Source organism: Rattus norvegicus, chromosome 12 (assembly GCF_036323735.1).
Source record: "Rattus norvegicus strain BN/NHsdMcwi chromosome 12, GRCr8, whole genome shotgun sequence".
Classification (NCBI taxonomy): Eukaryota; Metazoa; Chordata; class Mammalia; order Rodentia; family Muridae; genus Rattus; species Rattus norvegicus.
In genome coordinates, this window is record NC_086030.1 from 28255333 (window position 1) to 28273084 (window position 17752).

Here is a 17752-nt window from a genome sequence, read left to right on the forward strand (position 1 = left end):
CAAGACAGCAAGGGAGGGGGTGTGTTTGCTGCTAATTTAACTCAATCTTGACCTGTAATGTATTCATTCCTTTGGCAAGGAGGTAAGAGCATCTTTGCTTAAACCACCCCCCTCCCCCAAGCCAGACCCATCATAATGGTAAGTGAACGAGGGGTTTAAGTTAATAGTAGCTTGCTCCAATTCCCACTCCATAAGGGGAAATGGGCAATTAAGAGAAAAGGTAGTCTGATTCTAATCCAACAGGAGTTTATGAAGTCAAAAACACACCTTGCAATGGGGGAAAAAAAAAAATCTAAGATTAAAAAAAAATTTTTTTTCTTTTTCTTCTTACCTCCCAAGGCCTTCCGCTATTTTTCCCCCTGCAACATCGGAGCCCAGGCTCCAGGCAGATCCATAAACACGCCTGCTCCTCCCCTTCCATGGTTCAAAATCCCCCCTCCCTCCCACTTCGTTGGACCCCCAAAGAGAAAAGAAATCAGCGACCCTGGTCCTGCCACCCCTCCTCCGCTGCCTGCACCCCTTCTCCCCTCGCAGGCACCTGGAGATAAACATCTACTAATGATTTTATGATTTTTCTGTTCTGGGGTAGAGCGAGCTCAGCGCCATCCCTCCCCGCTTGCCAATGGCTACAGGGGGGCCGGCCCAACCGGGAGGAGGGTGGTGATGGTGGTGGATGGATGGGGGGATGGGGCGTGTTTAGTTTGTAAATTTCCTCCTCCGGGTCCCCACACCTGTTTTTCATTCATTCATTCGTTCATTCATTCATTCACGGATGCATCACAGAGGCCATTTAGGGAGGTTACTAGGGATCTCAGAGAGGGGACTGAGATGGAGGGGGGGTGTTGGGTGTTGGTGGCAGCAGTTGGGGGCGCAGTGGGGTGGGGGGTTCTGGGTGGAGGGGACCCCCAGTTAGAGAGCACAGGGGTGGCTTTGTCCGATGCAGGAGAATGGCAGAGATTGGGGGGGGATGAAGTTGTTTTGCATTGCGTCCCCCCCGGGGTGCGCCTCTTTGTCTGTCCCGGGCGGGTACCATGAGCCCCCCCCCGGCCTCCCGTCAGCCATCCCCTCGCCCCATACTCTTTCTCTCACCTGGTCTTGGAAGACAGGAAGGCAAGTTTGATGAGGCCGTAGGTGAAGAGCGGGATACTCTCCTTGGCGACGCTGGCAACTTGCAGCCGGTGTTCCAGAATGTGCAGTTCCATCGTCCGCCCAGGGTTCCTCCACGGCGGATCATCCGCGGTGGCCCGAGTTGGGGGGGGGGGGACGGGGACGAGCCGCGGCCCCCGCCCCCTGCGCGCCCCAAGCCGTGGGGCAACTGGCCCAGGGAAGGGGGCCCGGAGCTCGATGCCGGGCTGATTCGTACTCGATCCAGAAAAAGGAAGCTTGGCAAGTTGCAAAAAAAGGAGGCCTGGGGAGGACCTGCGGGGTGCAGCAAGCTACGGGGTGGACAAGCAAACAGCGCCCGGCGGAGCGCGGCGCCCGGCGCAGCAGCAGCTGGTGTTCGCTGTAACAAACAACTTGCCACTCAAACGCCGGGCCCGTGCTGCGCAGGCGCCAGCCACGGGGCCGCGCATTGCCAATCGGGATTTGTAGTCCACGTGTGCGCTTTTACGCGGCCCTCCCCACTCCCCTGGACTACTCCAGCTTGCTGATGTCAAGCCAGGGGGGCTGGGCTGTTGCGCCACGGTGCACTGGGAATGCAAGATTTCGGGGTTCCCCAGGGACACAGAGGAACCCGATGGGACATATAGGGAATTTGGAACCGACTTAAGCTTAGATGCATGCTCTGTCATTGCTCAAACTCAGGATTAGGTGCTTTCTTTGGGGTGTCAAGCGAGAACCCCTTTCCTCCACAAACAACTCCAGCGTTGGAAAAGGCCTGAGCCTGCCACAGGAGAGATTTAGAGGAATCGCTGATTGTCGTTCAGGGAAGCCAAAGTAAAAGAAGGGTTGGGTTAGATAGAAAAGGGTGCCGGGTTTCTTGGGAAAGGGTGCTGAGGGCTGAATGAGAGAGCACACAGGCAAGGGGGAGGGGGGCGCTCAGAGGGAGAGCCGCGCGGCCTTCCAGGCAGAAGGAACACCGTGTCCAAACGCACGGAAGCGTGAAAGCCCCCACGGTACTGTGTTTGGCTTTGTTGCTGCGGAAAATGTGAGGGAGGATAGAGATAAGGCAGGCACGGGAACCAGGACCCGGGTCTCCGGGATCATGGGTACAAAGCTGCTGGAATAACTGTGGATCTGGGAGGGGTGTGTGTGGAGGGGTTGGGGGAAGCGGGGGTGGGGGTGGGGGGGGGAGAAGGGGGGTGGCGAGCGGACCTGAATCTGAATGAGAGTTATCCTTAGTGTTTCTAACCCCAGGCTTGAGTGCTGTATGGGGACCTGTTCAGCAAATATTCCGTCCACCCCTCCTGCCCTCCCCTCCCTTTCATGGCTGACTAGGTTTTGAAATCTTTTGAAATCGTCTAGGTTAAAGTTACTGACTAGCGTGCCCTTTGGCAGAGTACTTTGGAGATATGGTGGGTCAAGTCTACCTGATGAGGCAAACGGGTGGGGTGTGTGTGTGAGAAAAATCCTGCCTGCCTATCTCATATGCACAGTCCCCTTCTGTCAGATGGGGGTTTATTGTGCTGCTGCCTCATACCCACAAAAGGGCGTGAGACCCAGAATCTTGAGCATGTCTCTTAACCTGGACACCCTTCTATTGCTTTGATTTCTCTAAAGATTAGGCCTTCGAGATGGCTCAGTGGTTAAAGACACTTGCTGCCAACCTGAGTTCGATCTTCTGGACCTTGGAAGGAGAAAACCGAATCCTGCAGGTTGTCCTCTGATTTGTACATGCGCGTGCGCGACACACACACACACACACACACACACTTTAAATAAATAATTGATCGCTCTATTTTTATTTTGTTTTGAGACAGAGTCTCGTTTATCTCATTTTAGCCTTCAGCTCTTTCTAGAGTTGAGGATAACCTTGAACTTCTGATCTTTTTTTTGCTTCTATTCTGTGCCTGCCCAGTGCCCCATCTGGTTTATGCTGTGGCAGGGATGGAACCCAGGACTTGATACTCTTACCAACTGAAGCACTCCCAGCCTTCTTTTTCTTTACTTTAAATTAAAAACTTAATAGAAAAAAAACCCCATAATTTTGTGTATATATAGGTGTTTGCCTGTGTGTATCTGTGTGTGTCACAGCATGCTTGGTGTCCAGGGAGCTCAGAAGACAGTGTCAGACCCTCTGGAACTGGAGTTAGTTGCAGATGGTTGTGAACTGCTCTGTGGGTACTGGGAATTGAACCCTGGATCCTCTGGAAGAGCAGCCAATGCTCTTAACCACTGAGCTACACAACCCTTTATTTACTTGAGAGGAAAAAAAATGTGTTTTGCTTTTATTTGTGCCTCTGTGTCTCTGTGTGTATATGTTGCATCTGTGCTGGGAGTATGTGTGCTCTAGGAGCCCAGAATAGGTATTTATTGGATCCCATGGATCTAGAGTTACAGGTGGTGGTCATGAGTCACTTGACATGGCTGCTGAGGACAGAACTCAGGTCCCCTCTTAGCCACCAAGGCCCCTATTTTTGGTCTCTTAAAATTTGGAGACTGGGTTTCCTGTAACCCAGGTTAGACCGGAACTCTTGATTTTCCTGCCTCTACCTCCCATGTTCTTGGATTGAAGTGTGACTCTACCACACCTCACAGACAATGCTGCAAGCCGGGGATTTAACCAGTGGTAGAGCGCTTACCCAGCACTGTAAACAAATAAAGTAAAATATTGGGCATGATGGCACACATTTGAATTTCACTGCTCGGAGGTTGATACAGGAGCATTATTGTCAGTTGGAGACTAGCCTGGGCTATGTAGTGAATTCAAGGCAAACTTTGGCCACAGAGTGAGGATCTGTCTCAAAAACACCCAAAACTAACTTGATGAAAGGAAATAAATAAAAGGCTTGTCTGTTTCCCCTCCTCTAAAAGTCTCTGATCCATAAGAGCAACTATTTTGGGGGCTGGTGATATGGCTCAGCAGGTAAAGGTGCTTGCTGCCAAGCTTGAGGATCTGAGTTCAATCTCCAGGACCCACTTGGTGCAAAACGATAACTAAGTCCCTAAACTTGTCTGCTTGCTTCTTAGTCAGGATTTCCATTGCCATCGACAGACACCATGACCAAGGCAAGTCTTTTTTTTTTTTTTTTTTTTTTTTTTGGTTCTTTTTTTTGGAGCTGGGGACCGAACCCAGGGCCTTGCGCTTCCTAGGCAAGCGCTCTACCACTGAGCTAAATCCCCAACCCCCCCAAGGCAAGTCTTATAAAGGACAGCATTTAATTGGGGCTGCCTCACAGGTCCAGAGCATTATCATCATGGTGGGAGCATGGCAGCATCCAGGCTGGCAAGGCACTGAAGGAGCTGAGAATTCCACATCTTGTCCCAAAGGTAAACAGAAGACTGATTTCCAGGCAGCTAGGAGGAGGGTCTCAAAGCCCAACCCCACAGTGACACACCTACTCCAACAAGGCCAAGACCACATTTCCTAATAGTGTTACTCCCTGGGCCAAGCATATACAAATGACTTCAGCTTTCATATGTATTCACACACACACACACACATACACACACACACACACACACACACTCACACTCACACATATGCACATACTTGCTCTTTTTAAGTAAACATAGTAAAAAATTTAAAAGGCAATACTCTTGACTGTTCTCGGCTGTATTCTCGTTAGCCACAGGGAAGGTTGCTTACTCGATATCTAGGAAACGCATACATGCACATGCCTTTGCAATGAACTCTACAGGTCTAGGAGGCCCAGATAAGTATGGTCCAGGAGGCCAGCTTGATTTCCTAGCACCTATAGGGCAGCTCACAACTATTTGTAGTTCCAGCTCCAGGGGATCTGGCAGCGTCACACATAACATATGGGCAGGCAAAACATCAATGCACATAAAATAAAAATAAATCGTTAAAAAAAATAATAATGAGCTCAAGGATAGCCCGAGCTAGCCTGGGTTAGCCTGGGCAACATTGTGAACCACCTCTTTCCCTCCCCTGAAATGCATTCAGGACCCTAAAATGCAACGGAAGCTGTGGGAAGAGTGAGGGTTAGGGTACCTGGGTATCAGCCAGTCAGAGGTGCACATGACAAATAGGAATTGTGCCCACAGTCATAGAGTCCCAGAACACCTAATGGGTGATGAGACAAAACAAACAAGGCTCCAATCAGGATTTGGCCGGTTTTCTGACTTCTGTTTCCCAGTAGGCCAAATCAGTATTTTCCAGTCTGCAGGCTGTGACCTGCCAGTGCATGGTGAAATCAATTTTGCAGGACATGACTAGCATAGAAACCAACTGAGAATCCAGAGGGCATGGAGAATTGCACGTGGTAAGGGGAGGCTACCCTCTTGCCAGAATTATGATCTAGTCATGTGGGTATGATGTATGTATAGTCAGATATTGGATCTGGACATAAATGGTTCTGGGTTCTTCTGTGTGGGAGAGGGGCTGGGGATTAAATGCAGGACCTCCTTTTCCTGAGTGATACCTACCCCCAAGTAGGTAGTTCCTCATTGGAAGATTCTAGGCAAGTGTTCTACCGCTGAGCCACACCCCCAGCCCCTCACTGGGGGATTCTAGGCAGGGGCTCTACCACTGAGCCACGCCCCCAGCCCCTCACTGGGGGATTCTAGGCAGGGGCTCCACCACTGAGCCACGCCCCCAGCCCCTCACTGGGGGATTCTAGGCAGGGGCTCTACCACTGAGCCACGCCCCCAGCCCCTCACTGGGGGATTCTAGGCAGGGGCTCTACCACTGAGCTACGCCCCCAGCCCTTCACACTGGAAGATTCACAGCCTCCACCCCACTACTGAGCTACGTCCCTAACCCTTCCCTTTTTGAGACAGGATCTCTCGCATAGCTTATTGCCACAATCAACAGACATCACAACTCCGAGTCATCTTAATTCCTTTACATTTAGAAGCTGATATGCCATTTAGACACTGGGAAGTATCCAAGCATGGTTGGAAGACGTTGGCCAACTGTTCTGCTTTCCCTGAGAGCAAGACGTTTTTCAGGATGCTGGGAGACTTTCAGTTTGAAAAGCACATTCTCTGTTCACACAAGACAAGGTGGTCACATCACTTGGAAGCGATCTGGTTATGGGAAGCCATCAGGTCTACATCCAACTCTGGTAGAATGGATTGAAGTTGAGATGTTCTGTGAGTGTAAAATATATCTGGGAGTTCAAAGACTCTGTATAGGAAAATAATATAAGGCGTTTCGCTATTTCACAAATATTTTTTAATTTTAATTACCTGTTGAAGGGATAGCATCGGAGATATTGAGTTAAATAAGCTACATTATTAAAATTAATAATATTACCTTGTTTCCATTTTCTTAAAGATTTTATTTTATTGTAGGCTTAGATTTTTGAAAAACCTACTTTAATAAGGGTCCTTTCATGCTTCAACCTCCCTTCTAGCCCACCACTCACCGGAAATAGGAAAAAAGAAATGTTAATAGGAAACGGGGGTTGGTTGTGGACCTGTTTAGAAATAGTTCTTTGGGGCGATTCCGATCTTCACTGTCAGCAGTCCAGTTTAATAGCAACACAGCAAACACTGCTCAGTCCAGAAGAAACTTCGAGTCTTCGCCTATGGGCACGAGTCTGCTGAAGCATCAAAAAGCAGCGGGACACCACCAGAAGGTCTTTAGTGTGTTTCTCTCCTCAGAGTCACAAAAAGTGAAGGTCACTGTCTTAGTCATGGTTTCTATTCCTGCACAAAACATCGGGACCAAGAAGCAAGTCGGGGAGGAAAGGGTTTATTCAGCTTACACCTCCACACTGCTGTTCATCACCTTAGGAAGTCAGGACTGGAACTCACACAGGGCAGGAAGCAGGAGCTGATGCAGAGGCTGTGGAGGGATGTTACTTACTGGCTTGTTTTCTCTAGCTTGCTCAGCTTGCTCTCTTATAGAACCCAGGACCACCAGCCCAGGGATGGCACCACCTACAAGGGGCTGGGTCCTCCCACCTTGATCACTAGTTGAGAAAATGCCTTACAGCTGGGTCTCATGGGAGCATTTCCTCAAGGGAGGCTCCTTTCTCTGTGATAACTCCAGCTTGTGTCAAGTTGACACACAAAACCAGCCAGTACAGTCAGCAAAGAAAGCAAGGTGAGTCAGTGTAATAGCATTGTCAGCAAAGGCCAGCGTCAGCGAAGCCCAGGGAAGCCCAGCGGTTCTTGCTTCATTTTATTTTTTCCTTTATATTCATGAGTGTGTGTGTGTGTGTGTGTGTGTGTGTGTGTGTGTGGTATGTATATATGTGTGTATACATGTGCTTCTGTGTGAGTTTGTGGAAGCCTGAGGTTGACAACATGACTTCTTTGGTCACTCTTCATCTTAATCACTGAGGCGGGGTTGGGGATTTAGCTCAGTGGTAGAGCGCTTGCCTAGCAAGCACAAGGCCCTGGGTTCGGTCCCCAGCTCCGAAAAAAAAGAAAAAGAAAAAAAAATCACTGAGGCAACATCTCTCAGTTGAACCCAGAACTCACTGCTTCAATATGGCTGATCTAGGTCACCAGCTGGGTGGCCAGCGTGCTCTGGGGAGTGTTTTTCTTCACTTTTTGATGGAGCACTGGAATTATAGGTGTGAGGAATGGTATAACCCTAGGACTCCCAAGACCAAGCCCAGGACCCCAAAGACCAAGTTCTCAGTACGAAAGAGATTTGTTTGCCCCAGAGGGACAGAGGGCAGGGAATAAAGAGACAGAGACAGGAGAGGGGAAGGAGGGAAAGGGAACAGGGAGATGGGGCCACAGTATTTGTCCCAGAGGATAAAGGACTGGCTCTGGATAGAGAGGAGAAAGACATGGCTGATAGGACAATGGCAGTTTAGAAAGGAAAAAAAAAAGTGAAACCTTGTGTTAGCATGAGGTATTTAATTTTAATTGGGCATGTTAATTAGGTGAGCCAAAAGGGGGTTTTCATCGCTGGACTTCCATATTTTGATAGCTGGACCTTTGTAGTAGCCTCAGGAGAAAGAACTGGCCAAACAAGGGACTACACCTTGGTGGCTAGCTTTAGGAAAGCAATCTAATAGTTTATGTTAAGGTACCTGCCATTCTCCAGCTGACTAGAGTCCCTTTCACCATGCCCATAGTATTTGTGTGTGTGTGTGTGTGTGTGACAAGGTCTCTGTTATATAGTTCTGACTGGCCTTAAACTCACAGAGATCCACCTGCCTCTGCCTCCTGAGTGCTAGGATTAAAGGTGAGTAACTACTCCACTCAGACAAAAATTGTGTGCGTTTTTTTTTTTTATTGTTTTGGTGGTGATAATCAGTCTTGAACCCAGGGTCTTGCTCATGCTAAGCAAGTGCTCTCCTTCTAGACTCTCTCTTTAAACTCCCCACAAAGAATTTATACACATTCTGGGGACCTGAACTCTGGTCCTCATACTTGCTGCTGCGTGAAATGTGTCATAACCACTGAGCTATGTAATCTAGACAGGGTCTGGTGTAGCCCAGGCTTCCCTCAAAGTCACTGGCTGAGAATGGCCTCGGATTCCTAATTCTTCTGCATCCACCTCCCAAGGAAGGACTGGGAGTACAGAACACCGTAATACCTGGATCCTTTTCTTTAAAAAAATTTTTTAAGTCAAAATTACATATGACTGGCAAAATAATTTTAAGCCAACAGCTCTTTCTCATGGGGGTTTTCAAATTGTGACTTGTGTCAGCAACACTTGAGGGCTCTTTGTAAAAAACATCACTAATGGTTTGGTTGTGGTTTGTACCCCAAGGCTCATGTGTTGGAAGTTTGGTCTTCGTTGTGCTATGTTGATTGGTGGCTGGATCTTTAGGAAGCTGAACTTAGTGGGAAGTCTTTAGGTATTAGAAGCATGCTCTCAGAAGGGTTCAATGTAGGTTTTCCTCAGTGACTCTGTGTGTGTGTGTGTGTGTGTGTGTGTGTGTGTGTGTGTGTGTCTGTGCATGCGTGTAGCATGCGCACATGTCTGTATGGGAATTTGTACATGTGAGTGCAGTGTGCTAAGAGGCTGTTGGCTACTCACCCCGACTCTGGATTTTCAAACAGTTAAGACCTGCCTGATGGGGTTGGTGGGATCTGAACTTTGGTCCTCTGTAAGAGCAGTGCATTATTTAACCACCATGCCACCTTCCAGCCCTGTGTTCTGATAACTTACTTACTAGATGGTTGTGCCGAGAGACTGGACACAGATAATGATGGACCCATGACAGGCAAACCTTACCTTGAGTAGGCTTGCTTAGTTTTGAAGGCCTCTTTACTAAATTAATTAGCACGTGCTCTCGTGCTCTCTGTCTCTGTCTCTGTCTCTGTCTGTCTCTGTCTCTGTCTGTCTTTGTCTCTGTCTCTCTCTCTGTCTCTCTCTGTGGTGTGAGTGTTTATGTGTAGTGTGTGCATGTGTGGCATGTGCATGTATGACGTGTGTGCGTGTGTGTATGTGGCATGTGCGGCGTGTGTGTGCACACACACATGCACAGGTGCCATGGCATGAGTGTCACGTTTCAGGACTCTGCTCTCTTCTTTCACCAGGTGAGTTGCAGGGATGGAGTATAGGTCATTAAGACTCGGAAGTCAGCATCTTTGCCTTTGGGGCCATTTCACCAGTCCCTGTACAAACTTGTTGCCTTGTATTTAATCTGAAACCTCATGTCAGGACCTGAGTGGACCACCAGACTGACCTCTATGTACCACTTCCCAGTGTGGCCATATTGAATAAATACTCTGAAACAATGTTTTAGTTCTCCACATAATTGCAAATTGGCAGCCAGGGTTCAAAGAGCATTACCTTTCGCCATTCCTTCCTCACCAACGTCATGGAAAACTTGCTAGAAACACAAACTCTGTGAAAGTCTGATTCTACACTGGGGTGGTTTGAATACGTTTGGCCCAGGGAGTCAGTGGCACTATTAGGAGGTGTGGCCTTGTTGGAGGAAGTGTGTCACTGTGGGGGTGATCTTTGAGACCCTCCTCCTAGCTGCCCATGAGACAGTCTTCTTTTAGTGGCCTCCAGATGAAGATGTAGAACTCAAGTCCTCCTGCACCATGTTTGCCTGGATGCTGCCATGTTCCTGCCTTGGTGATAATGGACTGATCCTCTGAACTTGTAAGCCAGCCCCAGTTAAATGTTGTCCTTTATAAGAGTTGCCTAGGTCATGGTGTCTGTTCACAGCAATGAACCCCTAACTAAGACATACACCTACAAAATAGGAAGCTCTGGGATACCTCCTCCTAGGTATATAGGTGACTAAGACATAGACTCACATGGAGAACCATGACCTGAGATAACGATGTTGAATGACTCAACATAGCTACTTCTAGAGATGTCGTCATGATGAGGTAGGGTGGGGAAAACCAGGCCAGGTCTTTACAGGTCATTCTCAGTTCATACTTGGATTGACCGAGTGGCCATCTGTCCATGGCTGTCACCTGACATCTATATAGATAGTTACCTGTGTTACAAGTTCAGACTTTGCATGACTGCAGCTTTCGCAGTTTCCTGGGGCCAAAGTAACATAAAGCTATCTGTGGTGGTTTGAATGAGAATGTCCCCCATAGGCTCACAGGTTTGAACATTTGGTCCCCAGTTGGTGGCGCTGTTTGAGGTGGTTTAGGACATGTGGTCTTGCTAGAAGAGGTATGTCACTAGGGATGGGCTTTGAGAGTTTAAACACACACACACACACACACACACACACACACACACACACTTTAATTTACAAGTAGTCAGAGCGGAAGTGGGCACCAGTTCAGTTTCCAAGGCAAAGAGATCCACATCCATAGCCAGGAGGATGTCATAGATGCTGATGATGTCACATATATAACCAGGAGGACATCACAGATGCTGATGATGTCACATCCATAGCCAGGAGGACGTCACAGATGCTGATGATGTCACATCCATAGCCAGGATGATGTCACAGATACTGGTGATAGTCAGGATGGGTAGTGGATCTGCAAAGGGAGCTTAGAGTTGAGAGACTGGGGCTGAGAGCCAAGCTGGCTGGGTATGTGTTTAAGCCTGTAAGTCTGTTTCATTTTTATTTTAGTGTGTGTGTGTGTGTGTGTGTGTGTGTGTATACAGTGTAGTACAGTTGTCCAAGGAGACCAGAAGAAAACATCAGATCCTCTAGAGCTTAAGTTAGAAGTGGTTGTGAGCCATCTGATGTGGATGCTGGGAACTGAACTCATGTTCGCAGCAGGAACAGCAAGGGCCCTTAACCATTAAGACTTGCTCTACAACTTTCTTTAAAGAAGGCGGGGAGGGTAGAAGAATTCTGTTTGGCTAGTGGGTCTTATTGTGGTTCTCAGGATCTTTCTGGATCCTTCTTTAGTCCTGGCTTTGAGTCTCCTCCCTTGTGTCTGGCACACTACCCTGGAGGTCATGGAGAGCTGTGAGGGTTCCTGAGGAGGGGAGGAGCTTACTGCACAACGCGTGGGAGAAGCCTAACCTGCAGGCAGCAGCCTTCCTCATACTATTTGACAAAGTGTCAGGAAGGTGATGTGGCTCTGGTTTGCTGGAGGCACACCTGTCCTCGGACCCCGCCCATCTGGAGACACGACACAGGCACAGATCACTAGTCCTCAAGCACTGTGGCTTGGATCGTTATCAGCAGATGTACTCCTTGTTTTCTGTCAATTAGAGACAAACCTAGATTATATCTGGGAAGAGGGACTCTCAACTGAGGAACTGCCTTCATCATAATGGCCTGTAGACAATTCTGTGGGGGCATTTTCTTGATTAATGACTGCTGGGAGAGGGTCCAGTCCACTGTGGGTGGTGCCAGTCCTGGATGGTGGTCCTGGGTTCTATAAGAAAACAAAAGCAAACCAGTAGCAATTGGTGTTCCTCCATGGCCTCTGTTTCAGTTCCTGTCCCCAGGTTCCTGTCCTGCATGAGTTTCTGTACTGAGTTCCCTCCATGATGTAAGCTGAAATAAATTCTTTCTTCCCCACATTGCTTTTGGTCACGATGTTTATCACGGCAACAGAACTCTAACAAGACAGCCATATTACTTTTCTCTCCAGGCCGTTTATTTCTATTTCAGGGACAGACCTCATGGGATATATCAAATATCCAGTGTCTCCCCAAACCATTGGCTTCTCACCCAATGGTTTCAATCATTGAGAAGTGATTGACCCTAGTGGGCAGTGACATCCCCAAAGGATTAACACAGTGAGACATTCATAATTTAGTGATGTTACTAGGACATGGCAGCTATGCCCCCAGCCCCTCACTGGGGGATTCTAGGCAGGGGCTCTACCACTGAGCCACACCCCCAGTCCCTCCCTGGGGGATTCTAGGCAGATGCTCGACGTCCAGTCCATTTCCCCACCTCTCTTTTTTTACCTTGTATTCTTGTCATGGTGTTTCACTAAATTGCCTAGAATGGCTATCCGCTTTAATCCTCTTCCCTTCATCTCCTCAGTAGCTGGGATGACAGGCCTGCAACCATCAGGAGGTCCACCATGAATCCTTCTGCAGAACTTACATGGATATCCTATGAGGAATGGCTACCGGGTTGCTGTTAATATATTTTGTTCCTACTAAATTCATCCCGGGCCTAGGGCGCTGTGTTACTCAGCTTCCTGTCCATGTGACAAAATGGCCTCAAGGAACAAAGGCTGATTTTACTCAGTCTTAGACCCTTTAGTCCTTTAGTTGCTGTCCCATGGCTTTGTATGGAGGCAGAACATCATGGTGGGGAGGTGTGTGTGTGGAGGGGCATAAAGCCGCATACCTCACAATGGGTGAAAGCAAAGAGAAGGGCAGAGAGACACGGGATCTATGATAAGATACACTGTTAAAAAAACATATCACCAATGACCCACTTCCTCCAGCCAAGCTCTGCCTCCAGGGACCTGAGCTTTAAGGGACTGGGGGTGGGGAGAGTCTGATTTAGCCATAGAACCCCTGCCTAAAATCAAGAATCTCTCAGTGACAGATAGTGACGTCACTTTTCCCAGGCTCCTGCTTCTAGGACAACTATGGGCAATCCTGAGTGGGAGCAAGGTTCTGCTCATCTTAGGGGCCTTTAGGGGCTGCATGAAGGAGTCCTAGAGCCATGTGAGCGCCTGGAGTTGACTAATGTCCCTTGACAGTCTCTGTGGGCGGTGTCGATGTGGCCACGTCCCTCCACATTTCTTCTCAGGCTCCTGGGTTGCACACCAAAGGGCCAGACCAGATGGTATCATGGCCCTTGACTCCATTTCTCAGACCCTAGAAGAGGGTCTATTGTGGAGTTACAGCTATCTGTCCTGGATCTCTAATGATCAAGCATAGTTCACATCTTTGAGCAACATCCAGCTCATGGTTCCTCCAGCCTCCTGGCTGCTTTGGGGGACGGCACAGAGCATCCTACTGACATCGTTATACCCCGAGCTTTCTGGCCAGAGTAGGCTGTCCCTACCAGCAGGGATATGGGAGGCCACCTGATAAGCCGTCTGCTCTTCTCCGTTTGTGTCACCTGTGCTCTCAATGGCTCCAGGCTCGTCACGAACCAACCAAGAAAGGACTTCAGAGGCAGTCTAATTGGTAGATTGCTTGTCGGCATACATACAGCCCTGGGTTCTGTCCCCAGAACCACATAAAACTGGGCATGGCGGTACACACCTGTAATCCCAGCACTCAGGAGGTAGAAGCAGGAAAGTCATTCTCTGGGCTCTATAGGATTTTGAGGCCACATGAGACTTTGGGGCTTTGGGAAGACCCAGGCTGGGCTCAGCAATTTTAGGCTCTCAAGATTGTCCTGTCAACTTGACTACACTGTGACTCCTAGTGCTTCCGTCTCCTGTTACTATAACAAAATACCCGTTGCTAGAATATGTATGAAGAGAAGAGGTTTATTAGGTTAAGATTCTAGAGGCTGGAAAGTTCAAACAACGTGGCGTCCGGCAAGGAACCCTGCTATGACAGGGCAGATAGCACTTGGGAGAGGCAGAAACCACAGAGGGGCCAGACTAGCTCTTCTAAACCAGTCTGAACTAATCCCGTCCTGTGGGACCGACCCCATTCCACAAGACAAGTACTGCACTTTGTAAAGGACCCAGAATCTTCCCAAACCACAGTTAAACCATAGAAGCCATGTCATATAGTTATTTTTGATTCTTTTAGAGTATTGTGTGTGTGTGTGTGTGCACGCATGTGTGCACACACAGGCCCATGTTTGCGTGTGCACATGAATGCGTGGACCAGCATGGAGGCCAGCAGAAGGTGTGTCTGCCACGCTCTACCTATTCCCTCGAGACAGGGTCTCTTTCTAATCCCAAAGCTCACATTAGCTCATCTAGACGGAAGCCTGCCAGCCTCATCAGTCCTTCTGCCTCCTGCCCCCTCAGAGCACAGGTGTATACGAGAGACGTCTGGCTTCTCTCACAAGGACCCTGGAGTCTGAATTCCCTCCCTGTGATTGTAGCTGTTGAAGCGTTGTCTCTCCAGCCTCTATCTAATTATGTGCATAGGTTGATAGGTTTGATTTGTCTGTTATTAATATTAAATTATTATTATTATCATTACGATGATGCATATGTGCCCAGCGTGTGGGAAGAGGTCAGAGGACAGCTTTGTGGAGTCAGTTCTCTTCTTCTGAATATGTTCATTTGGACTTCAGGCTGCCAGGCTGCACAGCGAGAGCCTCTGTCCGCTGAGCATCTCGCCGGCCCCATGATTCGCTGGCACTTTGCTGAGGGTTATTTTTACCTCGGTGTTCATGAAAAAAAAAATAGTGGTCTGTAGTTTTTTTCTTTCTTTCTTTCTTTCTTGTATTATCTTTGGTTTTGCTAAGGGGATAATGCTGGTCTCATAAAACCACTCAGACAGTATTCTCTCTGCTCCTATTTTTGGAAGGGATTGTAGTGAATTGTCTTCGTTTCTTTCTTAAATGTTTGTGAACCCATCTGGGCCCAGCGCTTCCTGTTTTAGAACATTATTAATTGTTGATTCAATGCCTCTAATAGACAGATATTTGCAAACAGTTTCTGTTTCTTCTGTGAGTTTTGGTAGAACGTGTTTCAGGGAATGGATTCGCTCTGTCGTTTATGAGCGCAGAGGCCTAGTACTCTCATGGGTAGGAGGACCAATATCTTTTTATTTATTTACTTTTTCTTCTTTGTTGTGTTGGGGATTGAGCTCAGGACTTTAACACACCAGGCAACTGCTTTGCTACAGAGCTACACCCCCAGACTTTTACTGGGGGATCCTAGGCAAGTCTAGTACACTGAATCCTATCTCCAATCCCTTACTGGGAGATCACTGAACTATATTTCCAGTCTTTAAAAAAAGGACAAATTCTCAAACTGCTGTCCAGGTTGGCCTCGAACTCCCCATGGAACTTGGACTGGCACCGGGATTGTTGTCTTAGCTTTCTGAGTGTTGGCATAACTATGTTGTGCTTGGAGCTGGAGAGACAGTTCAGGAGTTAACAGAGCACGTAGCGTTCATGCGGAGGACCCTGAGTTCAGTACCCAGAGCCCACATCCTGTTATTCACAACCACCTGTCACTCCAGTTCCAGGGGATCTGGCGCCCTCTTCTGGACATTGTGGACACCTGCCCTACCAGTTTCCCGCTTTCACACAGACACAGGCATAGATCACACTTAAAAATAACAGGGGTGGGGATTTAGCTCAGTGGTAGAGCGCTTGCCTAGGAAGCGCAAGGCCCTGGGTTCGGTCCCCAGCTCCGGAAAAAAAGAGCCAAAAAAAAAAAAAAAAAGAAAAGAAAGAAAAAGTAACGATAAACCTTTAACTAGAACCCACCTGATTTCTGCTTGCCTTACTACAGAGATATGATGAGGATTCGGCCATAGTGGTAACTTAAACTTTTTCTTCTTGGTCTTCCTTTTCCTGGACTGTGTAGTTTTATACTCTGTTGTCACGTGGATACGTATGAGGGATGCTAATGTGGTTTTTTGTGATTGTTTGTTTGTTTTTTAGAGAACTGATATTTTCATAAGCGCGCTTGTCAGCTTCACTGCATCTGGAGTCTACTAAGAGACGTGCCCTTTGAAAGGCCCAAGTGAGAGCAATTCCAGGAAGAATTAACCAAGAGAGGAGGACTTTGTGCTGGGAGCCCCGATATAGAGAGGTCTGGGGGCAAAGCAGCGCTACTCTGCCTGCTTGACTTTGCAGCTTGCTCTTGAGTGCATCTATCTTGTTGCCACCATAGTTGCTGCCACTGCCGCCATTTTTCCACTAGCATTAGGATACAGCCTTCTCAGCCTGCCAATGAGCACCAAAGACAAGTGGCTCTCCAGGGAGCCTTCAGGCCTCCAGTGCCAGACTGGGGCTACTGAGGCAAGAGAGATAGCAGCTACTGGGCCCTCAGTCATCTCCGGCACGCAGACGGCCATTGTTGGAGCGCTCCGTCCTTATCTTGAGGGCTGATCTTGTAGCTCCTTTGTTGTATATGCTAGTCATTTGTTGTTGTTGCTCTGCTAAAACATCACGGTCAAAGGCAACCTAAGGAAGAGATTTATTTTGAGTTGCAGCTTCAGAGGCACGGCGGCGGGCGAGCAGCAGGCAAGGTGGCAGGACCCCGAGAGATCACATTTTCAACTACAAACAGGAATAGGAGACAGCAAACTGGAGCTGGAATGAGGCTGTGGACTCTCAAGCTCATCCCTATTGAACTACCTCAAGCAAGTCTGTGTTACCTCATCAGATAGCGCCACATTCTGGGGGACCAAGAGTTCCAACACTTGAGCCTGGGGTCACTTTCCCATTCAAACTCCCACAGGATACATATTTGTAAATGTGCATGTAATTCTTCTTCCCGTCAATTTTATTTTTAAATTATTTTATTAATTTTAGTAGTTGTTTTCTACTACTTTTGTTTGTTTGTATGTGTGCATGCGCGCGTGCGCACACACATGCTCGCACATGAGCGTGCACACGCTACTACTGTACATCCCTGGAAGTCAGAGGACAACTTATGGGAGTCAGTTCTCTCCTTCCATTATGGGGGTCCCAGGAATTGAATTCAAGCCACCAGGCTTGTGACAAGCAGCTTAACCCACTGAGCCACGTTGTAACTATTTTATTTTATCATTTTATTTTGTTTTATTTGCTTTGAGACAGTCTCTCACTCTGTAGCCTCACCTGGCATTGAACTTAGGATTCTCCTGCCTCATCCTCCCTGAGTCCTGTGATTACAGACATGTGCCACCATGTCTGGCTTATTTTTCCTTTTGCAGAGGTAGCTGCTCCAATGTCACAGAAGCAAGTCCTGTTCAACACTGTACAGATTTTTTTATATATACATCAGATTTTAACTAGAGACTAAAAATGTTCCCGAGCCCTCTAATTTTCAGTCTAATGAATGAGCAATTACTGGTTTAAAAACATAAGTTACGGGGTTGGGGATTTAGCTCAGCGGTAGAGCGCTTGCCTAGCAAACGCAAGGCCCTGGGTTCGGTCCCCAGCTCCGAAAAAAAGAAAAAAAAAACAAAACATAAGTTACGCTGGGCTGTAGTGGTGCACACCTTTAATCTCAGCACCAGGGAGGCAGAGGCAGGCGGATCTGTGAGTTTGAGGCCAGCCTGGTCTACAGAATGAGTTCCAGGACAGCCAGGGCTACACAGAGAAACTCTGACTTGAAAAGCCCAAACCCAAACCCAGACCCAATCCAAAGAATTATATTTTATTCATATTAGTGTGTGTGTGAAGTGTGTGTGTGTGTGTGTGTGTGTGTGTGTGTGTGTGTGTAT

The 17752-nt window shown here is 48.0% G+C and overlaps 1 protein-coding gene and 2 long non-coding RNA genes across 4 annotated transcripts in view; 1 reads left to right on the forward strand and 2 right to left on the reverse strand.

The window, feature by feature from the left end:
- Castor2 (cytosolic arginine sensor for mTORC1 subunit 2) overlaps positions 1 to 1261 on the reverse strand; it is a 42667-nt gene extending 41406 nt beyond the window's left edge. The window contains exon 1 of the mRNA NM_001100561.2: positions 1090 to 1261. Within this exon, the coding sequence (NP_001094031.1) occupies positions 1090 to 1202 (113 nt within the window). The 5' untranslated portion in view covers positions 1203 to 1261. The remainder of the gene's footprint in view (positions 1 to 1089) is intronic.
- Positions 1262 to 1666: 405 nt separating this feature from the next.
- LOC102553721 (uncharacterized) lies at positions 1667 to 16855 on the forward strand. 2 transcript variants are annotated; one of them, XR_010056502.1, is made up of 3 exons: positions 1667 to 2117; positions 2722 to 11070; positions 15981 to 16855. It is a non-coding gene; the product is annotated as an uncharacterized LOC102553721 (long non-coding RNA). The 2 variants fall into 2 exon arrangements; XR_358620.5 differs by lacking the exon at positions 1667 to 2117 and having other exon boundaries at positions 2299 to 11070.
- LOC134481174 (uncharacterized) lies at positions 11624 to 12740 on the reverse strand. The gene is made up of 2 exons (XR_010056501.1): positions 12398 to 12740; positions 11624 to 11856 (listed from the first exon to the last, which is right to left on the reverse strand). It is a non-coding gene; the product is annotated as an uncharacterized LOC134481174 (long non-coding RNA).
- Positions 16856 to 17752: the final 897 nt, after the last annotated feature.